A 27,303-nucleotide genomic window follows, 5' to 3' on the forward strand; every position below is an offset into this window, starting at 1 on the left:
TCACTCATCCAGATATATTCCCTGAAATACTACCTTGGCAAAATCATTTAACTTCTTTAAATCTTTTTCCTCATTTGCAAAGAGAAACAATACTTACCTCTAGACTTGTGCTGGGGATTAGATGAAGGAAAAAAAAAAAAGGTGTTCAGAATTTTTTCTCGGGGTACCTAGGTGACTCAGCTGGTTAACCATCTGCCTTTGGCTCTCAGGTCATGATCCCAGGGTCTGGGGATTGAGCCCCGAATGGGGTTCCCTGCTCACGGCGGTATCTACTTCTCCTTCTTCCTCTGCCCCTCCCCCTGCTAACGCTCTCTCTCTAAATAATCTTTAGGGAAAAAAAATAATCTTTTCTCTATCTGAAAACGAAATTGAGAAAACAATTGCATTTGCAATAGTATCAAAAAGAAAAAAACCACTTAGCAATAAATTTAACAATAAAATATAAAACTCAGCGTAAAAACTACAAAACTGGGACACCTGGGTGGCTCAGTTGGTTGGACGACTGCCTTCGGCTCAGGTCATGATCCTGGAGTTCCCGGATTGCGTCCCGCATTGGGCTCCCAGCTCCACAGGGAGTCTGCTTCTCCCTCTGACCTTCTCCTCTCTCATGCTCTCTCTCAATGCTTATTTCTCAATAAAAAAAAAAAAAAAAAAAAAAAAAACTACAAAACTTTCTTGTTGAAAGAAATTAAAGTATATCTAAGTAAAAGAAAGCCATCCAAGCCATCCCTTGTTAATAGATCAGAAAACTTACCATTGTTAAGATAGCAATATTCCCCAACAGAATCAATAAACAACAATCCTTATCAAAATCCCAAATGGCTTTTTTTTTAATTTGCAAAAATTTACAGACTGATCTTAAAATTCATATTGAAATGGAGGAGACCTAGAATAGCCAAAAACAATCTTGTAAAAGAACACAAAAGTTGGAGGATTCATACTATAACTAAAAGACAGGCTGAGGCGCCTGGTGGCTCATCTGGTTGAACGTCCCACTCTTGGTTTCAGTTCAGGTCCTCAGCTCGTGATCTCATGGGTAGTGGGGTCGAGCCCCACATCAGGCTCCATGCTCAGCGGGGAGTCAGCTTGAAGATTCTCTCCCTCTGCCACTCCCCCAACTCACCCTTTTTCTCTCTCAAAGAAATAAATCAGGCCATAATAAAAAAGACAACAACAAGTATGGGAGAGGATGTGGAGAATCAGAACCCCAGTATATATAAACCACTGCTGGTAAAAAAATGGTGCAGCTGCTTTGAAAAAGTCTGGCAGTCAGGAATTCCACTCTGAGGTATATAACCAAAAAAAGTAGAAACATATGTCCATACAAAAAAAGTGTGCAGAATTGTTCAAAGCAGCATTATTCATAAAAGCCAACAATAACAACAAAAAAACAAGCTAAATGTCCATCAACTGATGAATGGATAAATAAGATATGATAAATAAAATGTGATAAATCCATAAAATGGAATATTCAGCCATAAAAAGAATAAAGAACTGATATATACTACCATATGAATGAACCTTGAAAACTGTTAGGCTAAGCGAAAGAAAACAGACACAAAAGGCTACAGATTGTAAGATTTTTTTTTTAAGATATTTTTTATTTATTTGACAGAGAGAGAGAGAGAGAGAGAGAGAGGTCACAAGTAGGCAGAGAGGCAGGAGGAAGCAGGCTTTCCTCTGAGTAGAGAGCCCGATGTGGGGCTCGATCCCAGGACTCTGGGATCATGACCTGAGCCAAAGGCAGAGGCTTTAACCCACGGAGCCACCCAGGTGCCCCAAGTTGTATGATTTGTATATGAAATATCCAGAATAGGCAAATCCATGAAGCAGAAAGGAGACCAGTAGGTGCCTGGGATTATGGGAGATTGGGAAGAAATGGGGAATAACTGCTAAAAATTCTGTTCCCTCTGAGCCTTAAGCTTTTCATTTGCAAAGGAAATACAGCTCCCCTACTACCTAGCAACTTCACAGGTATGCCTTATGATTAACACATGTAAAAGTGAGATATTAAACAAAAACATATGTAATAGTAAGTACAGGCAAGAAATGAAGAACCCACACGAAGCATATCTAAGTTAGAGAAAGGCCTCAAAGAAGAGCTGTCTACAATCTACATTAGAGTCTAGAATGGTACAGAAAATTAGAGGGAACGGAGAAGATCATTTTAACATGGGAAAGAATTTGGCAGGAGAAAAAGTGTATTATTAACCACTTGAGAGCAGGAATCATGTCTTATTCATCTCTGTATCTCCCCACAGCACTCAGCACAGGGTATGCCTCTGATAAATGTAGGCTGATTGGATGGGAATTAGCAAAGAGGCAGACGTATATGAGAAGAGTGGATACAGAAAGAAATTATGATCGACAGGACTGGGCATCAAAACTAAGAACTGATCAGATTAACTGCAGCAGAGTGAAATAAGGCCCAGATTCAGGGTCCCTGACTCAGTATAAACAATGTGAATGAAATCATCCCACAAAAGTACAAAATGTACAAAATGCACTGTTGTCACCTGGAATATTTATTATGAATGAAAACTTTTGTTTTTACCTAAAATTATAAGCTGTTTTTTCTAATCCTGTGAGAATGTGATTAATCACCTAGGGATATACATCAGAATGGATTTAATTGCGAAATTGCTATAGAAGTTGGTCAAAAGGGGGCAAAAGCAGTCTTCTTCAGGGCTTGAATACCCAAAAGTCACTACTAGTCAAATACGTGATTTGCCTTTTTGACATCTAAATAAAGACCTATTTCATCTTTCCTAAAAAAATGTTCACCTCATTTTCACTATATGTGAAACAGAATATCTTCTTAGTGCAATATTAAGGCATATATTCCCTTGCTGTTCCATACCACCTAACAGAAGTCTACACAACATTCTCTAAGGAAATGGGGCACCTGGGTGGCTCACAGTCAGCTAAGCCTCCAACTCTTGATCTCAGCTCAGGTCTTGACCTCAGGGTTGTGAATTTGAGCCCCACACTGAGCCCCACACTGGACTCTGTGCCCCATACCCAGCTCTGTGCTCTGATTGGAGCCTACTTTAAAAACAAAAAAAGTCCATAAACAAGATGGGATCAGGAGGGAGACAAACCAGGAGAGATAAGAGACTCTTAATCTCACAAAACAGAGAGTTCCTGCGGGGAGGGGAGGAGGGAGTGGGTGGTGGGGTTATGGACACTGGGGAGGTATGTGCTATGGTGAGTGCTGTGAAGTGTGTAAACCTGGTGATTCACAGACCTGTACCCCTGGGGCTAATAATATATTATATGTTAATAAAAAATTAATTTAAAAAAGTCAATAACACTGAAAAATTGAGAAGTTACTAAAATTTTAACTTTATCTGCTATATTATGTTTATTTAGTGGGGACTTATATTTAGGAAGATGTATAAGAGTACTCTTATTATGACATCCTCAAATGTAGGACACACTGAGGAATACTTTGTGGCATCATTTTGTTAAAAAATGTTAACTGGCACACATCTTACAGATCGAGTCCAATCTTACATTCTATGAGGGAGCAAAGGTAGGTTAAGCTACTTGTCCAAAATAACTAGTGATGTGGGAACCACAAAATTCTGAAATACCAATGAGGGAACCAGATTAATTTTTCTAAACTTAATATTTGTTTCTTAAAATATTTATTTATTTGATGGAGAGAGAAAGAGAGTGCACATGTGCACATGCAAGCAGGGTGGGGGGCAGGTAGGGGCAGAGGGAGAGGGAGGGAGAGAGGGAGAATCCCAAGCAGACTCCCCACTGAGCATGAAGGCTGAGTGTGGAGCCTGATACGGGTCTCCCCATATCCCACTCCCTGAGATCATGACCTGAGCTGAAATCAGTTGGACGCTTAACCGAGCCACCCAGGCACCCCTAAACTTAGTATTTAATACAAACTAAAGAATATATACATACATGTACACACACACACAAACATATACACTAATTTGGAAGAATAAATACCCATGCACCAACCTGCTCACATATGATCCAGAATAGTAATGTCCAACAAACTTTCTGCCATGATGGAAAAGATCTATACGTGAGGACCTAATATAGGAGCCACAGGACACATGTGGCTGTTGACAATTAAAATGTGGCTGGTGTGACTCAGAAACTCAATTTTTAATTTTATCTAATTCTGACAAATAGCCACTTGTGGCTACTGGATACTATATTAAGACAGCACAGACCCCTCCAAAACCACTGTATCTGTCTGAGTGCTCCTCTTACCCATTCAACTGCCTCCCTTTAACATAGATTTACATTTCTCTGCCTTTATCTGCTTTTATCATGCATATGTATGTATCCCTAAACAACACGCTATTGATTTAGTTTTGCTTAATTTTAATTTTGTTGGCTTTACCAAATTATAACTTTGCATGTAATTTCCAATTTTTTTCACTCAATATAATGTTTCTAAGATTCATTTGTATTGTTGCACATTGCAGTTAATTTTCACTGCCACACAGTAATGTTTTCCATTGTGTGAATATATAACAAATTATTCCTCTTCTGTTAATGCACATTTGGGTTGTTTCTAATTTTTAGTTATAGATAATTCTGCAAATGTCTGTTGCTTCATATACTATGAATTCTCTGTGGTATCTACCTAAATGCAGAAGGGATATAAATCACACATAATCAAATTAACAAGGCCAAGGTTCTCCAAAATGGTTAGTCATTTAGCCACTAGCATCCTCAAAATCATTTTAAATTAGCTAAATTCATGCTAATCCAATTTAGGAAAAATTATAAATATTGCATCCTCCAAATCATTTCAAATTATATTAATCATGTTAATCTAATGAAGGAAAAATTATGAACTTCTTATTCTACTCTCAACTTTAACATTTCTTTCCACTGAACAATAATTTGTCATGCTCCCCTCACTTAAAAACTTGATACATTCTGTGAAGAGAAGGCACAAAGGGCGTAGTCATAAGCATGATACTTTTCTTCCTACAAAATCTATACCCACCTGTCCCCGCAGATAAAATAATTCAAATCAATTAAATAAACACTTTCAGTCATGAGGCTTCACAACCTCGCACAGATGTGCAAACTGCCCCAACTAAGGCAAATCCCTTCTCCCCAAATGGCATGCATGTATGATTTCTGCATAGAGAAGTCTTAAGAAAATTAATCACTTAACTAGAAAGCTGGGAAAGGAGGGTTGCCTCAGAGTATACACTGGTGGGAAATCAAAGAGCCTGGACCAATGGCCTGGACTAAACTGGACACTGGTACTAGTCATGCCCCAGAAATGTAGGTTAGATTTCTGGGTCAGGCCTCTCACTCAAGTCTTTCATTCACTGCAGTTATGTAGCACCTCCGCAGTGGTCAGGCACAGGGCTAGGGAAGGGAATACAACAGCACCGTCTCTGCGGTGAGTACACCGCATGAATAAATAAATAATTGTAAATAAGTAATTACTCCACAACGTGATAATCCCAGCTTCCGAAAGCAAGCAGGGAGAAGGGAGCGATTCGGAATCCTGCGGGGAGTGACATCTCAGTAGAGTTTCAGAAAGAGGAGACGGCAAGTCCAGGAAAAAGGGGCAGGCCCTACCAGCAGAGAGAAAGGCGTGGTTAAAGGGACAGGCGAGTGCGGGGAGCAGTTTGAGAACCAGAGACGCAGGTGGCGTGAGAAAGTCTCCCACCGGGTGGAGGCCCGGAATCGTGGGCGGAGCCACAGCCACCACCCCGGGACTCGAGAGCGAGAGACTGCAGCCTCCCGGGGGACACTCCCCGCAGCCGGCTTCAGGCCAGCCCGCCTCCGCTCCAAACCCCGAGATGAGTCGGGGAAACGTCTCGACGAGGCAGCCCGGCCCGGACACCCCGAGGCCCCTGACCCGGCCCGAAGGGCTGCCCGCACCTTGCCCAGTAGCCGTCTGAGACCCTCGCAGTCGAACTCCATCTCCATCCACGTCCCGGAGCCCGGTTCCGCGACTCCGGTCCGCGGAATTCCTTCCGTGCCCACCCTTGGACGGAGGCCGCCGAGGCCCAAGTCTCCCGAGCGGTCCAAGGCCACGCCCCCCCAAGCTGGAAAGTCCGCCCGCGTCCAATGCCCTGGCTAAGCCGCCGCTCCGCCCGGGAGTCGGACCAGCGCCCCAGCGCGGATCCTGAGCGCGGTCGGAAAGACGTTAGCGCCCCGGGGCCACGACCCGGCTTGCTGGAAGGAAACTTGGGGACATCTGTAAGGAGAGGAATAGGAAGGACCCGAGGAGATGCAGTAAAGGAGGTAGAAGCAACTCGCGCTGTTTTGGAAGAGTTTCTAGAAGGGTGTGTTAAATTCAGCAGAGTATCAAGAAAGATCAAGACCAAAAATTATAGTTGGATTTAGGAAGGAAGAGGTAACGGAACTTCAAAATCAAATTTTCAGGGAGCTAGAAAGGGAAAATGGAGTCAGAAGAAGCATTGTGGAAAAACTGGGAGATGGTGAGGGTTGGTGCAGCATTCGGGGAGGAGTTGCCTTTTTTTTTTTTTTTTTAGGGAGGGGCGCCATAACTGTTGGTGGCAAGGAGAGGAAAAAGCTAGGTCAGAAAAAGAGTTTGAGAACAAGAGAGAAGGTAGACTGGTGGATAAGGTCATCCACATAGAGAGGAGGAAGGGATGGAGTTTGCTGGCTTTGTGTGGTCTCCTTGACTTGTGATTTACTTACCTGCTTTTTCCCTGATATGAGCCGCTGGCCTTAAAAAGAAGATGGATATTGTAACTGTCAGGAGGATGGGTAAGCAGGACCGAGGTTGTACTTACACCGTGAGCCAGAGGCAGGAATGCTGTAACTCTCTTAGAAGAAAATAAAGGCCGGAAAGGGTATTATTCATTCAACAAACTTTTGTTGAGCATTGACTATTTGCTAGATCTTTTTCTAGGCCTGAGGATACAGCAGTAAACAAAATGGGCAAAAAAATATCGGTTGTCCTAAGGCTGTCATTCTTTTATTAGGAGGAGAGCAAAACAATGCATATAATAAGTAAACGAGACCATATGCTGGAAGGTAATTAAGTGTTGTGGGAAATAAATTTTTAAAAAGACAGGGTAAGGAGATCAGGGTAGGTCTCCTTGAAGGGTGAGCGAGTAAGTGTTCTCTATTAGAGGGCATTCAAAGCAAAGTCCTACAACAGGTGTGAGCTCAAAAGAGCAAGATGGCCGGTGTGGCTAGAGTAGAATGAAGTAAGGGGAGGAGACAGATGTAGGCTAAATCAGGGAAATAAAGGGGAAGCCACAAATGGTTTAGGGCAGTGATTCTTCCTGTGTGGCCCCAGACTCAACAGCCTTAGCATCACCTGGAACTTGTGAGGAATACAGATTCTAAGAGCCCATCCCCAGACTTACAGAATCAGAAACTCTGGGGGAGCAGTGGTTCAAGTAATCATTTTTGACAAACGTGTTGATTCTAATGCCTGTGGGGCCTTTGTAGACATTTGTGATTCTGGCTTGTCATACTCTATAGCCAGAATAGCATCAGGAACACACCCACACTTAAGCATGTGGGGCTGATTATTCTTCGCGGTGAGGGAGCAGATACTGTGGAGATCCATTGGGACTGCTCACTGCGGGAGTGTGAGAAAGACCTATTATAGGACTGGGGCTTTGGGTGACTTGCGGGAGGGTTTAATGAAGTGAACCTTCACTCTAGATTGGGAGCTTTGAGAAAGCAGAGACAGTTCTGTGATTGGATTTCTCAGTAAATATCCATACAACAGGCAAACTGGAGCAAGGAGAAAGCAGTAATTGGTAAAGAAGAGGCAGTCACTCATATGCATTAGCAGCGAGAAGAGAATGTTTGGTATTTCATGGGCTACACAGTGACCTGGGTTTGTCTCTGCTTAGACAAAATTATGAAGTGGCCTTATTTGGTCTCATTTTATCATGGTCTGAGTGATACCCTGTCTGATGTTTGCGTCTGTGAGGTTGTTTTATCCAACAGGAGCATAACATAGCCTCGCCTGAGTGCCGAGTCAACTTCTAACAACAGGGAGACCTTCCTGGCTGGGTCAGACCAGTTCCCAGATGTCAGGGGCTGCATTTTTCTTTCTTAGGCTTTTACTCTGAGAGAAAGAGGAAGCCGCTGGAGGGTTTTGAACTGAGAAGTGATGTGACCCAGTCTTAAAGGAGTAGGTCTGACTGCTGCCCTGTGAAGAGACTGCCTGTGGGGCGAGAGAGGAAGACCGGAGAGAAGGGAGGAGGGGAGAAGATTGAAAGATAAGAGGCCTCTGAGAGCACCTCAGGCAGATCTACCAAACCTAGGAAACAATGGGACTTGGGCCTCTAAGATCTAACAGACCCTGTCAGAAATCCTTTAATCAAGGAAATTATACCATGTTAAAAGTGAGGCCTGAGCAAGGGTCTTCAATCTTTGATGAAAGAACTGTTTATGGAAGACGCCTTTCATCCAAACAGCTCATCTCTTCTGGTTTAGTCACGAATGACTTACAGGCCCTGTGAACACTTTATGCCATCATTTCCTGTGTGGAAGGTTCTTTGCTAAGAATTTTACATGCTTACCACAGTTAATCTTCTCAGAACCAATGACCTACATAGAATTATCTCAATTTTGCTGGTGAGGAAACTGAGGTTTAGGATTGTATTACCTATTTTCTCATTTCTGAGATCCTGTTGAGTAAGAGATGTATTACTGACAAGGTTTTGGGAGAGAAAAGGGTACAAAATTAAATATAAATACCAATTTTAACACTTACACCTATTTGAAAAGAACTAAAATGTGAAAAAGTATGTACCTTAAAATAGAGGATTTATGATATAATTGGCTCCATTTTATGGATGGGGAAACCAAGACTCAGGAAGGTTAAATTATTGTTGAAAGTGGTGTCAGAGACCATGTTCCTTCTCTGTGCATTTTGCTGCCTACCTGTGTGTGAATTATGATGAAAATTCGTGATTAATAATCTCTACGAAGCTAGAGTTCTGTGCCTGTTGGTATTTACTCATAAGAGGAAGATTGTGGAGTACAAACACTGGCTGACTTTGGTATGACCCAGGCACCCCACGTCCAGAAATTGGCACTATTACAGCCTGTAATGTAGTCAGGCTGAAATATTTACTTTTCCCCCAAACATGTTGTGTCTTCTATGCTTTAACCTTTAATGCCCTGCCTGGGTTTTTTTTTGTTTTTTTGTTTTTTTTAATTGTACTGAACTACTTCATCTCTTCCCCTCTTTCTGTCCCCAGGGACTGTAAGGTCCTGACAGGTGTCAGATCTCACTTGTCTCTGTATTCCCAGTGCCTCACATACTTGAGTTTATGCATGTCTTCATTCTTCTGATAGTTGCTAAGTTTGCTGAATGAATATAAGTGTAGGGTGACCAAAGCCATAAGGAGAAGATGGTATAGTGTACTAGTTCTCAGCCTTATTAGCATTTCAGACTTCAAAAAAAAAAAATCTGTTGGAAAATACAGATCTGTCCCAGAAAAATGTACATGCCAACATATGCAGTCCGTTTTGTCTCCAGTTCTGGGAATGTTCAGAGATCCACTGAAGCCCATCCTTGCACCCTGGTTTAAAAAACTCAAACGTAGTCAGTGGGAGCATAATTTGCTACAATCTTTGGGCAAAGTAATCTGACATACCTTTGATACTGTAAGAAAAATTTTGGAAATTTGTCTTACTGGAATTAAGGTACCCAAGACACAGGTACAAAGTTGTTAATTATATTAAAAGGAAAAAAAAAATCCCCAAACTAAGAAATGGGAACAGTGTATATTTCGCATCTTTGTTTGTAGCTTGAGAAAAGTCACAAGAGTGGCTTGTTTAAAATTAGAATTTTTTTCTTGGTGTTCTGCTTCTGATCTCTGTTTATACTCTTTGCCTTCATAGTTATTTGTCCTATCAGACATTGTTCAGGGATGAAATCCTGGTATTCCAAATATCAGACACATGTATCCTTATCATTTACTTCTCTTTCCCCTCATTTTTTTCATTGTGGTAAAACACACATAACGTATAATTTACCATCTTAACCATTTTTAAGTATACAGTTCACTGGTATTAAATACATTCGTAATGTTGCCCAGCCATTTCTACCACCTATCTCCATAATGCTTTTCCTCTTCTAAAACTGAAACCCTATATCTATTAAATAATATTTTCCTACTCTTCCATCTTCCCAGCCTCTGGCAACTCAGAATTCTATGATTTTGACATCTTTAAGTACCTCACCAATGGAATAGAATAGATAGCCCAGAAATAAATCCTTGCATACATGGTCAAATGGTTTTTGACAAGAGTGCCAAAACCATTTAATGGGGAAATCCAGTCTTTTCAACAGATGGTGCTGGGAAGACTGGATATCCATATACAAGGATGAATTAGACTCTTACCTAACACCATATATAAAAATTAAAATAGATCAGAGACCTCAATGTAAGAACTAAAACAATATAACTTTTAGAAGGAAACATAGGAAGAAAACGTCATGGCAGTCATTGGCAGTGATTTCTTTAATAGGACTCCAAGGCATAGGCAACAACAAAAAAAAAGTAAATGAGACCGCATGAAAATTTTAAAAAACGTGTGCATCAGAACCCAGTATCCTTCATTTAGATGTATGGAGCCTGTGTTGCTGTTCATTGACCAACAGTGTATGCTGCACCCCAGGCAGTCCCACCACAGGCATCCTTTGTCCTTGGAAAGATATCCTTTGTCCTTATGAAATGAAATTACAATCTTTCTTTTCTTAAGTTCTTTTTTTGGAAGGATTTTATATAGCCTCTCCATTGTTATGCTGTATTGGAACTGGCATACTCTGTCATCTTCCTGCTTTCCTGGTTATCAAGTAAAAACTTGGCACTTCTCAGAAGAAATTGTCTAAGAAATGTTGTGTAACAATTGCAACATTATGTACGGTGGTAAAAAGTGGGAGAAAACCTAAATGCACATTGTGCCGTTTATGAACTCACTGTCCTTCAGCTCCGAATCCACCATTCACCGCTTACTCTGCTGTAATGAACTTGAACCTTGTAAAACCCTTTTTCCTTGCTCGTGGGGATGATAAGTTTTATCAGTGGAGTGCCTTGGGGAGCTACTAGAGGAGGAAGAAACTTCTCTTCCTGGTTCCAGGATGCCTTTGTTTCTCTTTGTTCTGCTGTGTGGCTGGCACGTGGGGGCTATGCAGTGGTCCTTACCCATGTTGACTTCCCATGGCCTCTCTATGGACTGTTTTCCATTGAGTTTCAATGGCGTCCCTGCCACTGAATAGCTTGTCTTGAGTTCTACCACCTGCACCCCGTAGAGAACTCCTTGAGTTCTACCACCAGCATCCTGGTATATTCTGTTGGCAGATTCTCAGCAGTGATCAGTGAGTCTCCCAGAACCCCCCTGGAGACTTCCTGGCAAATTTCACCAGCATCTAGTGATTCTCTCATTATGAGGTCTGGCTTGCAGCTGATTGGATTTTTCTACCATCCAGTCAGGGATGGCCACCACTTTTTCACCAGGTGTTGGATCTCAGATCTGAAGCACGGGGGGCACTTTTTTTTTTTTTAAATTTATTTGACATACAGAGATCAGAAGTAGAGAGGCAGGCAGAGAGAGAGAGGAGGAAGCAGGCTCCCTGCTGAGCAGAGAGCCTGATGCGGGGCTGGAACCCAGGACTCTGGGATCATGACCTTAGCTGAAGGCAGAGGCTTTAACCCACTGAGCCACCCAGGTGCCCCGGTGGGGGGCACTCTTACAAGTATGTTTCTCCCTTGGGTGCTTTGCCTCAGCCTTAGGGGTGGTGGCTGCTCCCTATATATGCTATGTTTGTATAGGTAGAGCTTTCTACCTTTTCCTTAGTTAATCTCTTGTTCCTAGTTAATAATTCTCTTTATTAAACTTTGTTGAAATTACTGTGTGGTTTCCATCTCTTGACTGATAGATTCATCATTAGGAGAAAAAGGAAATAAATGTGGACTATTATTCAGAAATTTAAAAAAGAATAAATTGGATTCCTGTGTCTACCTAGAAGGATCAACTGCTACAGAGCTGCCTTCTCTCCATAAACAAAGAGAAGATTGCACGAAATATATGAAATAATTGTTTTCAGATCTTGCGCAAGAAGCAGCAAGCACAGGTCTGTGAACTTTGAGAGACAGTAAATAAAGGAGATGAGCCTTGCAATTGCCCCAGCCTAGTGCCTGGAAGTGATTTTCAGACTGTTGCACAGTGGGGTTCCCCAAACCAAGATTAGTCTTGCTAGGTTGTAAAGAAAGAGCGGAGTACAAAGGAGGCCAGAGTGTCAGGAAGCTGCAGGTTGGTGTCCTGGCAAAGAAGATTCCACAGAGAGAGAACTCTGGAGATCTCAGTAGGAGTCCGTGTGAGTGTTTAGCTGAGTTTGGCCAGGATAAGAGTCACCCACAAACAGCAGGCCAAACACTTCCTGGAGCTCCCAAAAGGGCCAGGAGTTGTGGAAAATTCCACAGATTTGAAAGACTGAACACAATAGGCATCAGAGAGAGTGCCCAGTGGGCATGAGAAGGGTCATAGCTCAGTAATGGGGATAATTATCCTCAGAGTAAAAGCTGCTCTTTGCTCACTTAACAGATACCAAAACAAGCCTCGAAAGAATCAAACTGATCCAAACATCCTTGAAAAACAACAACAACAAAAAAATCCCACACTACTGAAAGGAATATAACCAAGTCCAGTAGACAGCCTTGTAAAATTCACCATATGAACATCAAACCAAACGTACCAGGCATTCAAAGAAATAGGAAAATATAATCCATAACAAAAAGAAAAATCAACCATCAGACATCTCCAGAAATGACAGAGATGATAAATTTGCAGATGGATCCTTAAAATGTTTATCATCAATCTTACAAAAATGCTCAAGGATACAAAGGGAAGCATGAACTTGATGTGGAAAAAAAAAAAGAAAATGAAAGAATTTTTTAAAAGACAAATTGAGCTTGAAGAGATGAGAAATAAAACATCAAATGAAAAATGCACTGTATGGGATTCATAGAAGATTAGACACCGTTAGGGAAAGACGAGTGAACTTGAAAAGGAAAACAATGGAAACTATCCAAAATGAAACAGAGAGGGCGCCTGGGTGGCTCAGTGGGTTAAGCCGCTGCCTTCAGCTCAGGTCATGATCTCAGAGTCCTGGGATCGAATCCCACATCGGGCTCCCTGCTCAGCAGAGAGCCTGCTTCCCTCTCTCTCTCTTTGCCTGCCTCTCCATCTACTTGTGATTTCTCTCTGTCAAATAAATAAATAAAATCTTAAAAAAAAAAAAATGAAACAGAGAGAGTCAAAAGACTCAGGAATGAACAGAACCACCAGCAAGCTTTGGGACACATTCACATTGGTTACTGGACTCACATGTAATGGAGGTCACAGAGGGGAACTGGGAGGCAGAAAAATATTTGAAGAAATATTAGCCAAGTATTTTCCCAATTTGAGGAAAACCATAAACCCCAGTTCTAAGATGCTCCCTGAACCCCAAATAGAAGAAATGTGCAGAAAATTACATAGTCACAGCAAAGTAAAATTGCTGAGAATAGTGATAAAAGGTTTTTTTAACAGGCACTTACCATAAGATTCAAATACCCCTGCTGGGATTTACCCTAGAGAAACTAAAAATTAACGTTCACAAAGGAAACTACCCACAGATTTATAATAATCCAAACTCTGCTCATAATAACCCAAACTGGAAACAACCCAAATGTTCTCTGAAAGGTAAATTGATAAACTGTGCTGTCCATGTAGTGGGCCATGTGTTCATCCAATAAAACAGGACAAGCTATTGGACAACATGGATGAATCTTCAAAGTTTATGTTAAGCGAAAGAAGCCAGTGAATGAGCCTGTCACTCTCTTTATGTGAAGTTCTGGAAAATGCAAAAGCAGATAAATGGTTTCCAGGGGGCAAGGAGTCCAAGGGAGGAGACTTATTGCAACGGAGCACAGGGAACTTTTTGAGATAATTGAGATTTCTTCTCTCCTGATGGTGGTGGTAGTTACGAGATTGACACATTTTTCAAAACTCATCAACTGCCCGCTAAAAGGGAGTGGATTTTATCATATGTGATTTATACCTCAATAAAACTTCTTATTAAAAAAAGGAATGTGTTTAAATTTTTTTTATCCATGGACCCAGGAGGATGTCCATGATGTATTGTTAACAGAAGAAAAGCGAGGTTCTTAGTAGTGTGAGTAATCTGATCACCTTTAGTAAAGCAACACTGGAAAGAAATCCTCTATATCCCTCTATATGTGTACTGATGTTTGCAGGTTCATGGAGGATCCTTTGGTAGAAGGGTACACACCAGGCTTGAGTACATCATGAGGGTGGGAATTGAGAGGGAAAAGAGGAGAGATTGTTAAATTTTTCTTATATGTCTGCAGGTGGTTTCATGTTTTACCATGAGCACCTATTTTCATCATTCAAAAATGTAAAGCAAATAAAGGGCATATCAAAATAAGACAGGGGCGTGTGTCTGTAGAAAGAATTCTGGTGGAGAGAAGGGTCCATTGTGACAGTGCACGGAGGTCAAAGGGATGAAGATGAGGTCATTAGACTTGACCAAAAAGAGGTCTTTGGTAACCTCTGAGAGCATCTAAGTAGTGGTGTGGGACCAGAAGTTGGAATGTGATATATGGAAGAAAGGTAGAGATTGGGAAGAAAGGCTTTGAGTGTGGACCACTTGTTTAAGAAGTTTGTGGTCATAAAAGGAAATTAGGAAACCGGTTAGGAAGGGAGCCACAGCATGAGTTGGAGGTTTCTGTGAGGAAAGGACTTCTTGTGGCTTCTTGAAGGCCAAGTGAGGAGAACCAGCAGAGAGTTACTGACCAAAGATATTGAAGAATGGTATAAAATGATGGTGACAGAGCCCTTGGGATGATGAGAGAGTTACGAGGACAGAAATAAGAGATGTCTCACTTTTCCCTAGAATTCAGTTTATTCCATTCACACACTTCCCAATCGCTGTCTTCCCTGTTTTAGCCTAAGGAGCCCAGCTGCCTAATGGGTAGCTGGGCCTGAGTCCTGGCCCTGGTCTGGAGCACCAGCCTTGTGACCTGGTGCAAGTCACTTAGGCTCTCTAGGCTTCAGTCTTCTTAGTAAATGGACTTGATAATAGCACCTACTTCATATTGTTGCTATGAGAGAATGCATATAAAAAGCTTAGTTTGCCGCGCAGCTACTGGTCTCGGGGCAGTCTCTCTGACCTGTTGTGAGCTTGGGCCATGTGACCAATGATGTCACAAAGCACTACTAGACTCCTAACTTCTCCACTAGGGCCGTGTGGATCCTTTGGAACCAAGGACTGGAACTGACATGCAAGACCTCCAACTGAGGGTTTCATGAGCACACTCCTTTGCCAAGATCTTGGTGAATAGTCTTTAACTGCGCAGTTGTGTCTTAGACATTGTTTTACTTGTTATCATGATTGTACTTGGCTGGATGCTTTTTGTTGGACTTGCATGTTACATGGGCACATTTCCGGAGTTCATGGTAAGTAATGACCCTGCCTGTGAACCCCTGGTAGTGGGCAGTTCTGGCTCTGGCTCCCCCTCCCAGCTAGGATTTCTGACCGAAGGGGAAGGATAGTTGAGGTCTCACCACTAATTAGAGGTCAGGATGCAGTGGGAACAGAGTTCGTTTCCCAGGCTACTTTTCATCCCCTTGGGATATCTTCAAGTTCCACCTGCCTCTTGGGTACATAATAGCACTTATCTCAAAGCATTATGGAATTTATAAGGGGTCTGCTGGAGACAGGGTTTCAGGCCAAGCAGATGAGGGGTCACTGGTAGGGAAGGGAATGTGAGCATTGGGGGGACCTCCAAACGGCCCTTGCATCATACAGAGGCGGTTACCTACTTGGCCAACAAGTAGAACCACTTCTGCCTTTACATTTCTTTCTGACTCAGCCTCCAACCCTGAAGTGGAAAGAGAAGTGGTCTGTTCAGGAGGACAAGACACGACTGAGGAGCCAGACCTTGGAAGACCCGCAGCTCTGAGTGAGTGGTCAGGTCTGCTGGACTCAACTTCTCCCTTTCCAGAGTACGCCACAACGCTCTGAAATCTCAGTGGGGAGTTTATGTCCCCCTGGGAAACAACCAGCTGGCAAAGGGGAAGTGGTTTGAGGTATGCGGTGGGGAAAGAAGACAGCAAGCCCTGCTTTGGGCAGCAGGCCAAGGTTCCAAGATTGGTTCAGCACATCTCCTAAGTATTCTTTTCAAAGACTGTTCCTGTCTATTAATATCTTTTCTCACAAACTGTAAGAAGTGGGATGAGTATTTTTAGTGCCCCTTTTTGGCAGCTCCCAAGACGAGTTATGGTGAATGTGTCTATCCCCTAACCTTGCTCCTCAGTAGCTGTAAGACCTTGGGAAGGTTGAATTCTCTTTAAACCTCACTTTCTTCACCTGCCCAATGGCGATAGCTCAGTATCTTACTACTTTTGTGAGGATTGCATTTGGGAATTCATGTCAAGTATTTGATGCAAAGTATTTACAAAGCGCTAACTTAACAGATGAGCAAAATAATAAACTGGTCAGCAAAGATTGACTTGAGACAACAACCTCAAGCTATTTACCCAAGGCCACAGACCAACTCGATTGTGAAGCTGGGATGCAAGCATAGGACTAAATATCCTCTTGGACCAGCCCACCTCTAGAAAACATGAATACAGTATCCTTTTAGCAAACAGCTCCTAGGGTTCTCACATCCCACTCCCTTTCATTCAGACCTGTTTTTTCAAAGATGTTCCCACTGTTAAAGAAACTTAAACTCTTAGTAATAAACCGTTACAGGAGCAGATTCTCTGGGAAGCTACTCTAGATGGCAGGGCATCAAGTTTCAACCCCAGGGACAGGGCATGAGGGTTCTTTTTTTCTTCCTCCACCTGCCTCAGAATGTCTATGTGAATATTGACCCAACTCAGTTCAGACCTCAGACCTCAGGGGATGGGGATGTGGACAGGGGCACTGGGCACCAGCTTAGCTGAGCCGCCTGATCCTGACCAAACCACCGAAAGTGTTCTGCTCCTCAGCTTTCTCCTGCTGTGAAATGAGCATAACAGCCCATCTTCCTTCCTTTCCCTTTCCAGCGAGACAGAGAGGGGGGCATACCCTGCATAATGAGGGTTTACCTGTGGTGTTTCACAAAATGCAAGATTGTTCTCTTTCAAATAGCCTAGCGATAGTATAGAAAGTAAATTGCTCACAGCATGCCTAGACAATCCTCCCATTTAATCCAGGATATTTTGTCTTGTTTTGTTTTGTTTGCATAGCAATGCTTTTTTGCATCTGATTGCATAAAACCAGTAGTTAATATTTTGATGGGAGAGGAGTTAATAAAGAAGTGATGCCAGTTAGATCTTAACCACGTAGGATCACCAGTGAACAGCGCCCTTTATTTTTTTTTTATTTTTTATTTTTTTAAAGATTTTATTTATTATTTATTTGACAGAGAGAGAGCACAAGTAGACAGAGAGGCAGGCAGAGAGAGAGAGAGAGAGAGAGGGAAGCAGGCTCTCTGCTGAGCAGAGAGCCTGATGTGGGACTCGATCCCATGACCCTGAGATCATGACCTGAGCCAAAGGCAGCAGCTTAACCCACTGAGCCACCCAGGTGCCCCGAACAGTGCCCTTTATTAAGGGTTCTTTGGCCCCAACATGCCAGGCACGCTGGCCCACTGTCCGATAGTTGCTTACTCTGACTGGTCCCCCCTCAAGGTCACAGGAGCTGATGTCACAATTGGTGTCTGAGCTCTGGCCCCCAAAATGGCCATGGCAAGCCACTGCAGTTCAGACTAGACCAAAAAACTCTCCAGCCAGGAGCTATCATGCTGGGCTATCCACCATCTGGTCTTGAATGAAGACAGCCCAGTTCCCAGGACTCAAGGAACTGAACACCTTTCAGAACCACTCATTTTCCCCAGCACACACCGCCAGCTGAGCAAGAAACTCCACGATGATTGTTGTCTTATGGTTGGTTCTCATTGCAGGAACCATGTGGAAGGGGTATAAGTATCCCCCAGGAGGGGTAAGTGTGCTTTCAACTTTGGTCTCTATTCCTACTTTGAAAGGTATTCCCCCAGATAAATGAGCTAAGCATCAAGATCCAACTCTAGGAACTTTAGACCAAAGAGTCTTTTCTTTTCTTTTTTTTTTTTAAGAGTCTTTTCTTTATTAAGGAAGTCTTTGCAGCTTATGTACTTCTATTATCGTTCACTGAAGGTTCCCTCTCTTTCATGTCTTTTATACATATTTTCTTAAGAGTCTTTAGTCTTAGATTCGTCAGTTTCAAAGAACCTGGAGATATAGAGGTAAAGACATCTCAGGCCCAGAGTCACAGCTGTCTGACGTAGGTCACCTCGTTTTGTGCTCAGGGGGCCATTTTGTGCGCTCTGGCTTCAGTAGCATTTCTTAAATCAGCTCACACCAGAAACCCAGACCTCCCTCCTTCTCCTCGAGTAAATGGTGGTCAATAAAGTGGTTCTGGTGCTAGAGATCTTCTCTCTTCCTGGTAGACCTTGGATATTTGTGCCTTTTTGGCCTCCTCCTCCATGGCTATGTCCCTCTGGCAACGGGGATCAAAGGCATTAAGACACAGAACTGGACAAAACTACGTGTGCCTGTCCTCGGCAGGGAGGGCAACTGCCTCATGCCCACACTCCAGCAGACACTAGGTAAGGCCCACCTGACATACTTTTCTCCCCCCCAGACTCCGGTGGAAATGAGCAAAGATGATCCTGGCGAAGTAATGCAGCTCTGAAGCTCACCTGGCCGGCTACACAGCTCCTGTTGTTGGTTTTGCATAAAGTAATTGCACATTATTTTGTCACATTTTATGTAAAAAGTTACCGTACTTTTTAAGATGAAGACTTGGTATTCTGTTAGCTCGAAACAGGGGGATGCAGGGTGGGGAGGTAGTTAGATGAAATGTGATTGGGTCCCTTGTTTTAAGACTGGAAGTAAGACTAAAATACCTCATTCAATTTGCCCCCTCTTCTGTATCCTTAAGGATAGAAATTCTCCAAAGCTCCTTAGACCCAGTTCCCAAGTATAGGCTATCTCCTGCGTCCAGGTTCAGGGTTGAAAAAAACGTTACAGAAAATGCTGTTGGGGTAACTTCAAGCCTATCCTTTGGGGATAAGTCTCTGTGGCCTTTTCACAGCTATTACACAGAACTTAAGGCTTACACTGTATGGGGAAAGGACTGCATTTTTGTACATTATTTTTACCCTTGCAATAACCTGGGTTGGGCCCTGGCCTCCTTTAACAAAATGGCAAAAATGAAGTTGAGAGGTTCAAGGATCTTACCAGCCCCACAGCGCTGGATTGCAGAATCAAGATTAAGATCCAGACCTTCTCCTTGGTTTTTATGTGCCAAGGAAAAGACCCAAACAAGAGCCTGGAATATCCAAGATCTTGGCTGTCTCTTGGCTCAAATGCCTCCCTCACCTGAATAGCCAAGAAGGTGCCTGATGATTCTTTGAGCAGTGATTGCTGCTAATAGAAACACATAGGAACAAAACATAGAAGCGCATAGAATAAAAGCCAACTAACTGCTCAGTCCTCGGTAGGATGAAGTTTGAGTTTGAGACCAAGGATGGAAACCTAAGTATAAGACCCATGCTATTATTCTGGACGCTTGAGCCCTAATTCTTCGTAAGCCCTCTAGAGGTGGTTTGGGATTTTCTAACCTTGAGGGGAGTTGGGGGGTGGGGCGGGGGAAGAACCTGAGAGCAAGTACTTTTGAAGCAAACTGTATGGAACTTTTCCCATCCTGTGGCTACGTGGGGTGATTGATAGTTCCAGTGTTCAAAAGGGCAATGTTACCACCAAAGTAGATCTTTTGGTTATGCAGGTAACATTTTGTCGATGACTATTTGGTTTGTTTGCTAAACTCTCTTTAAGTGGAACTGGGCACTGAATGGATTGCCCTTATTTTTTATGTTAAGAAAATAGAACTCAAAAGCCATAAGCAACACTGTGTAATCCTGACTCTAGGATATTGCCATCTCTTATACCTCTTATGTGACCAAGACTGTATCTCATCCAGTTAAGTGCCTGCATTCTCTGGCTGCACAGCTGTGCCCATTTGCCTCCTACATATCCCAAACGACTCATCTCAAGTTATTTCAGGCTCTATTATAAAGGGATCAGAACCTGCTCATTTTCTTGACAAGAACTATATACCCAGTTCTTCTTCCTTCCAGTTTCCTGAGTATACCTCCAAACAATTCTCCTAACCTGGGTATCTGGTAGCAGACCAGCTCTTAAGCTGGTGGGGGTGGGAGAGGTGTCAGTTATGAGCGGACACGAATGTGTCAGGGGGAAAGAACAGTTGTGTGTGTATACGGAGGCAAATCCCACCTTAAGTCTGATGAGCCTACTGGGGGTTCTAGCTGAGAAAATGTTCAGGGCGATGGGAGAAGTAATATCTGAGTTTTGGTAAATAAAGGCAAACCAGTGAAAATATCAATAAAATATTTTTAATGCCTACAATTTCTTTTATACATAAATTGCAAAACTTTCACCTGTATATGCAAAAGTAGATTCTCTTGCAGGTCAACAGCACCAGAAAACAAGCTAAGCTAGGTAAATGTTTTCTTTTTTAAAACTTGATTTGTCCATTATGTAGAAAGACATGATGGATTTAATAACTCCAAAGAAATCTATATCTCACTCTTAAGCATACACTGAACACCTGAATATTTATTTTATCACATCCACTCACAAAATAAATAGTAGTCTAATATATTCAGCACATTGAAAATAAACCAACCAGTCTCTCTTCATATATTTATTCTCTTTCCAAACATGTTTTGGTCTCGTGCTATATCTCAGAAATGTACTAATAGCTGCTTTTAAGTTACAAAATACAAAACAGTAATTTCTTGGAGAGAATCTTGGGGTAACATTAAAAAAATGAAATTTCGAGTTCCCATATACGTTCTTTTTTGTTAACAGTCTTTGAACCCTCTCCTGGCGCACATGTAAGGCTGTCTGTGACATGTGGTACCCTGGCCTCCAAGGGACATAACTGCATTTACAGTTTAGAGAAAATACAAAGACAAGTTCTGAAAGTAGCTTGAAAAGAAAGTGCCCCTTGCTTTGACATAGCAACATCAAAAGCAAGTGGGACTGTGCAATCAGAGCCATATGAGTTTTATGAAAACTACTTTCCTTTCACATCATCTGTAGAGAATGCCACACCCATGATCATGTAACATTACAATCGTGAAATAACATTACTACATTCGTGAATTAACATTACCCAATAAAAGGCACATCTTCAGATATTGAATTAATAAAATCTGAAAACCAAAATGGTAGAGGATACGTTAAAAACCAAGCACTTAATTTGTAAACCTTGATAAAATAACAGCTTATTCCAGTTTCTTCAAAGGATTTGTGGGCTTTTCGAAAGAGCGGTCAGGAACTGCAGAACAAAATGGAAGACAGGATTTGGAAACAAGGCCAAGACTAATCTAAAAGACTTTCTCAGGACTTTCTTTTTAACTGAGCTACAGAAGTGCCCTTTTATAATGCTGATGCTGAAGAATAACATCCGTAGAAGAAATGCATTCAAAAGTGATACCTAAGGACACAACCTTTTCAAGGTCTGGAACTTTTATTATCTAGCACAGTGGTGCCTTTAAGTACAAATAACTGCATATTGAATAAAGTGCTAGTAAACTTTAAGCCACGAGAAATCTTTTGGCTATGATAAGCACTTGATTGTAATAGATTTTCAAAGTCTGCATATTGAAAAATACATCCAAGAAAAAATCGTTTGAACGGGGGCAGGGGGGGAAGCACAAGAGTGACAGCAAAGGAAATAATGTTCCAAACCTGTTTCATTACATGAACAGCACACTACCTTTAAATCAATTTCACTGAAGATATTTGAAATGGGTGAGAGGCAGCTGATAGGATTTTCTGCCAGTGTAACAGTTCTGTGTGGATGTTAGAAAGGGTGTTATTCCTAGTGATGAATACATCTTTCACAGGATTCAGCTTCAAAGTTAAATCCTTAAACTTTTGAAATTTGAAACTCAATTCAAAATGAGAGAGTCTTAAGGGCCTGGGTCACATGGCTATCCCGTTAAAGGAGGCTAACAACAGTCATCTCTACTACCAAACTAGAATAAAGCTTTATGGATAAAAAGGAATACATGAAAGCAACCTGGAACTGTTTTACAAGCTTATGTCCCACTGCCCCCAACCCTCCACATTTAGAACCTAGGACAAATACTCTCTAGCATCGTATCTCATTTTCTGTTGTTGACTTTCCTTGAGACTTGGCTTCTCTCCAGCCAGAATCTATGTCAGCCTGACTGGAATGGCCAGGATTTGAGACTTAAGAGATATCAGTCTATAAATATGACTTGAAAAAAGTGAGAATGAAGAAAGTTCCACAGCCCAGTGAAACACTAGTAACAGGGAACATCCTTTCCAACTTGGGAAAAACATCTCTTCACAGTGCATAGTTTGAAATAAAAGTGCAATATGGGCAAAAGAGAAGGTGGTGCTCTTGATACACATGAATTTAGTTTTTGGTTTTTGCCATTAATTGCTAAAGAATTTAAGATAAAATGCAGTCATTATATCAAGAGGTACAGGGGTACCTTTTCCAAAATATTTTTATAATGAAGGAAGAGAATAAAAGGGAGTCTCCCATGTTACTTCCTCAGTTTTTAAACTATTACTCTTCCAAATCTAATGTTTGAATAAAATAAGCATTTTTCTTCAATATAAAAATGAATTTTATAGATAAAAATCAATCAGCACAGTGACCTTGTCTATTTTATACTAAAGCCAACATAACAGTATATCTGAAAGGAAAACTTGGAAACATATATTTTTAAAACTAAATGGCATAACTTGTATTTTAACTTGAAAAAAAATTTTTAATTGCCTTATCACCTAAATTAGTGAATAAGAATGCTCAGCATCCAATCCACAAATAATGCAGAATACAGTATAATTTATTCTACTTTTTACTTCAGTCACAGAGATGATATCCATATGATAATTATAAAGCCTACTCTACATTTTCAAGTTCTCAATCCAAACATATAGATTAGGACAGGTCACTTTATTGCTGGCAACATTTCTGGAAGGGGCCAGGTTCCTCATTGAAAGACAAAGTTAATTGGGAGCCTAATTGGGAGCCGGGCAGTTCCCTACTCACACGTCAGCAGAATTATGAAGTCATGAGGCAATCCTTTTTGTTTCCTTTTCGAAGTAGCAAAGGAACAATGTTAAGATTGGCTGGCTGGTGAGTGGCCCCACCTTAAGAGTGCATAGCTCATCAGGATCAAGGCTGGCACCTGTGAACAGTTAACTTCCTAAGAGCACTCAACTGGGCATTCTATCATCTGCATTACAGATTTAACCCTGGAAAGTATTTGAAAATACTTTATGCTCCAATGACAGCCTGCAAATGACAGTATGCATTCCTTCTCCTTGAGTACCCAAGTATAAATCTAAAATCATAAAGGGGATTCTTCATTCTGAAGGCAGGACCTCCTTGCAACAGAGTCTCCAGAATTTCACAAAAATAAATACAAGCAGCAGCTAACGCTTCTTTAGCTTCTTGGCCTTTCGACGCTTCATTTCTTCTTCTTCACGTCTCATTTCCTCTAAGTCCTCCTGCATACCTAGTCTTAAACTGTCAAAAAAAAAAGTAATTGTCAATATACATGAAATTAACACTCTTTAAAAATTAAAAGCAAAAAATTTTTTTTTTTAATTTTATTTATTTATTTGACAGACAGAGATCACAAGCAGGCAGAGAGGCAGGCAGAGAGAGAGAGGGAAGCAGGCTCCCTGCCGAGCAGAGCCTGATGTGGGGCTCGATCCCAGGACCCTGGGATCACGACCTGAGCCGAAGGCAGAGGCTTTAACCCACTGAGCCACCCAGGCGCCCCAAAAGCGAAATTTAAACTGAGAGCTCACATGGAATGTGCTGATGCATTAAAAATGCCTCAAAGCTTTACCACTGAAAACAAACTAGCAGGTGTACTTTTTACTAGGAGCCTCTGCCACTGACTTCACTTACAGTAGAAAAAAGACCTCAAATAAAACCTCAACACAAAATATCTTAATGTTCCCAATAAAGTAGTAAAATATAAATTACTTATGATTAACAGCTTTTAAAAATAAGAAAATTTAGTCAATAAATAAAATAACATTCTATATTTATCTCCTCCCTCCATTCATATCACTTCTCAGATCCCTAATGCCAGTAGTTGTATAGGTTAGCAAGACAGAGATGTGTCTGATATAGAAAGGGAATTAAGGATGGGGAAAGAGGGGTGTCCGCCTTTGGCTCAGGTCATGATCCCAGGGTCCTGGGAATGAGCGTGGCATCAGGCTCCTGCTCAGTGGGGAATCTATTTCCCCCTCTGCCTCTGCTCCCACTCTCTCTTGCTGTCAAATAAATAAATGAAATCTTTAAAAAAAAAAAAAAAAAAAAGGGCGCCTGGATGGGTCAGTGGGTTAAGCCTCTGCCTTCAGCTCAGATCACGATCCCAGGGTCCTGGGATCGAGCCCCACATCGGGCGCTCTGCTCAGCAGGGAGCCTGCTTCCCCCCCACCCCTTCTCTCTGCCTGCCTCTCTGCCTGCTTGTGATCTCTGTCTGTCAAATAAATAACAAGAACACATTGCAATGAGATGAGAGGCGGCTTCCAGCACTTACTGCGTGCCTATATGGGTGAGGCACTGCACTAGGCAACTTGGTACACATTATTTTAATATGGTACCTCAGTAAGTAAAAACCGTAAATTCTCATTTTACAAACAAGACAACAGATTTGAAAACGCACAGCAAGTAAGCAGGATTTTAATTCAGAACTATGTGGCTCAAAGCTGCTGCTCCCAATGGTGCATGCAACTGAAGCAGGAAACAGAACGTTCAGGACATTTCTACACAAATGTGTTAAGTTTTGTGCTTACCTCTTTGCTTCTTCCTTCTGCTGTTCTTTCCAACTACTCTCCATGTAACGTAAGGCATAATCGCTTTCATCTTTGTATCTGATAAGAGGAAATCAACGTTATTAAAAAAGTCCAACTTCCCAGTTTTTAAAAGGAACTGCCAACCTCCTGGTTTAAAAAATCAGGATCTTTAGAACAGAAACACACACAGAATTACTCTTTCTTGCTTGTTAAGGAGTGAGGGGGGTAGAGGATGGGTTGAGGGGAGTTTCTGAAAGCAACTATTCCTGAATTTCATGTTGATCACGATACCAATCCAAAGATGTTCACCTCTTTCACCTCTAGTTACAGGATAGTTTATATTAAAATTCTGAAAGTACAATATCCATGAAATCATTATATACATATTAATCTCATTTGAGCTTCATGAGAAAGGGAAGGACTTTAGAACAGAGACTGAAGGAGCGCCTGGGTGGCTCTGTCAGTTAAGCATCTGCTTTCGGCTCAGGTCATGATTCCAGGTTCCTGCGAATGAGCTCTTCATCGGGCTCCCTGCTCAGTGGAAAGCCTGTTTCTCCATCCCCCTACTACTACCCCTGCTTTTGTGCTGTCAAATAAATAAATATCTTTAAAAAAAAAAAAAAAAAAAAAAAGAATAGGCACTGAAGCAGGCAGAATAGTGGCTTGATCAAGAGAATGTAACTAGCTAATGACATTACTAATATTAGATATTTAAATCTGATTTTTCTTCCAGTTCTTTTTACTACTAAATACCTTTTTTTTTTTTTTTGGACATAGAGATTTTTTTTATTTGACACAGAGAGGGAGAGCACAAGCAGGGAGAGCAGCAAAGAGAGAGAGAGAAGCAGGATGTCTGCCGAGCAGGAAGCCTGATGCAGGAATCAATCCCAGGACCCGTGACCTGAGCTGAAGGCAGACGCTTAACAGACTGAGCCACCTAGGTTCCCTAAATATTTATTTATTTAATTTATTTAAAATATCTTAAAAAAAAAAACAAAAAAACAAAAAAAACACCTTTTCTTAGGATTGCCTTCTAACTTCTCATATTTGATGGCTTTAAAGAAGATGGCAAATGTCGAGTGATAGGCACTAAGATAAGTCCCTTCTGTTTTACACATATACTATATTTAATCCTTCTAGATGCCATTTTTAATTTATTTGAGAGAGAAAAGAGAGAGTGAGCAGAGGGAGGGGCAGAGACAGTGTCTCAAACGGACTCCACACAAGCTCAGAAGTTAATGTGGGGCTTGATCTCACGACCTTAGGATCACCACCTGAGCTGAAACCAAGTGTCTGCTCAACTGACTTTGTCACCCTGGTGTCCCCTTCTGGATGTCATTCTAAAAATAATTCACTCAAGGGGTGCCTGGGTGGCTCAGTGGGTTGAAGCCTCTGCCTTCGGCTCAGGTCATGATCTCAAGGTCCTGGGATCAAGCCCCGCAACAGGCTCTCTGCTCAGCAGGGAGCCTGCTTCCTCCCCACCTCTGCCTGCCTCTCTGCCTACTTGTGATCTCTGTCAAATAAATAAAATCTTAAAAAAAAAAGAAACAAAACAACTTCACTCAATTTTTTTCAGCTAGTAAGTGGCAGAACTTATATTCAAACCCTGAACTGTCCTCTATACAAGGCTTCTCAAACTTTAACGTGCATATGAATTACCTGGGAGCCTTATAAAGGTGATTTAGATTTGGCAGCTCTGAAATGGGGCCTGAGCCTGCTGGGGCCTTTCTGATTCTGTTGTCAGGTGATATCAGTGATTTTGGTCCCATACTGACCACACTTTTGAGCAGCACAGCTTTTTTTTTTTTTTTTTTTTTAAAGATTTTATTTATTTATTTGACAGAGAGATCACAGTAGACAGAGACGCAGGCAGAGAGGCAGGCAGAGAGAGAGAGGGAAGCAGGCTCCCTGCTGAGCAGAGAGCCCGATGTGGGACTCGATCCCAGGACCCTGAGATCATGACCTGAGCCGAAGGCAGCGGCTTAACCCACTGAGCCACCCAGGCGCCCCGAGCAGCACAGCTTTTTACATCAAATGAAAAGATGATGTCAGATCAGACCAGCTTTCAACGTAGATCTGTGGATGGCGAGTTAAAAGCCAATCTAGTGCTCCAACAGTAAACTGCTTCACTCTCATTAAATATACATCCTATAAAGAGTTTAAAAAGGTATTTTTGGGGGGCACCTGGGTGGCTCAGTGGATTAAGCCTCTGCCTTCGGCTCAGGTCATGATCTCAGGGTCCTGGGATCATGCCACGCATGGGACTCTCTGCTCAGCAGGGAGCCTGCTTCCCCCTCTCTCTCTGCCTCCTCTCTGCCTCCTTGTGATATCTCTCTCTGTCAAATAAATAATAAAATCTTAAAAAAAAAA

At 41.9% G+C, this 27,303-nt stretch overlaps 3 protein-coding genes across 9 annotated transcripts in view; 1 reads left to right on the forward strand and 2 right to left on the reverse strand.

The window, feature by feature from the left end:
* Positions 1-6,039, reverse strand: part of UEVLD (UEV and lactate/malate dehyrogenase domains) — a 60,381-nt gene extending 54,342 nt beyond the window's left edge. For 3 of the 6 annotated variants that reach the window (XR_009345477.1, XM_059137885.1, XM_059137870.1), the window contains exon 1: positions 5,887-6,038. Coding sequence is in view for 1 of the 6 variants with exons in the window: in XM_059137870.1 (XP_058993853.1) it covers positions 5,887-5,934 (48 nt within the window). In the remaining 5 variants the exon portion in view is untranslated. Of the gene's footprint in view, positions 1-5,886 lie in introns of all 6 variants that reach the window. The other 3 variants (XR_009345484.1, XM_059137894.1, XM_059137877.1) reach the window with 3 other exon arrangements.
* Positions 6,040-6,071: 32 nt separating this feature from the next.
* MISFA (mitochondrial sheath formation associated) lies at positions 6,072-20,904 on the forward strand. The gene is made up of 7 exons (XM_059138003.1): positions 6,072-6,364; positions 11,894-13,069; positions 13,278-14,628; positions 15,259-15,474; positions 15,891-15,980; positions 17,970-18,007; positions 18,689-20,904. The coding sequence occupies exons 4-5, from the start codon at positions 15,406-15,408 to the stop codon at positions 15,978-15,980; spliced, it is 159 nt and encodes a 52-aa protein (XP_058993986.1). The 5' UTR covers positions 6,072-6,364; positions 11,894-13,069; positions 13,278-14,628; positions 15,259-15,405; the 3' UTR covers positions 17,970-18,007; positions 18,689-20,904.
* The window catches only part of SPTY2D1 (SPT2 chromatin protein domain containing 1), a 43,995-nt gene continuing 37,132 nt past the window's right edge, over positions 20,441-27,303 (reverse strand). For both annotated transcript variants that reach the window (XM_059137851.1, XM_059137855.1), the window contains 2 exons: positions 24,934-25,011; positions 20,441-23,647 (listed from right to left, as the gene is read on the reverse strand). In XM_059137851.1, coding sequence (XP_058993834.1) covers positions 23,554-23,647; positions 24,934-25,011 — 172 coding nt within the window. In that variant the 3' untranslated portion in view covers positions 20,441-23,553. The remainder of the gene's footprint in view (positions 23,648-24,933; positions 25,012-27,303) is intronic.

This window comes from Mustela lutreola, chromosome 1, assembly GCF_030435805.1.
Source record: "Mustela lutreola isolate mMusLut2 chromosome 1, mMusLut2.pri, whole genome shotgun sequence".
Classification (NCBI taxonomy): Eukaryota; Metazoa; Chordata; class Mammalia; order Carnivora; family Mustelidae; genus Mustela; species Mustela lutreola.

Excerpts from the sequence above, each read along its gene's own strand:
- MISFA (XM_059138003.1), top strand. The coding sequence starts at position 15,406 with ATGATTGTACTTGGCTGGATGCTTTTTGTTGGACTTGCATGTTACATG. Across the intron at positions 15,475-15,890 it reads GCACATTTCCGGAGTTCATG|CCTCCAACCCTGAAGTGGAA; the intron begins GTAAGTAATGAC and ends TTTCTGACTCAG.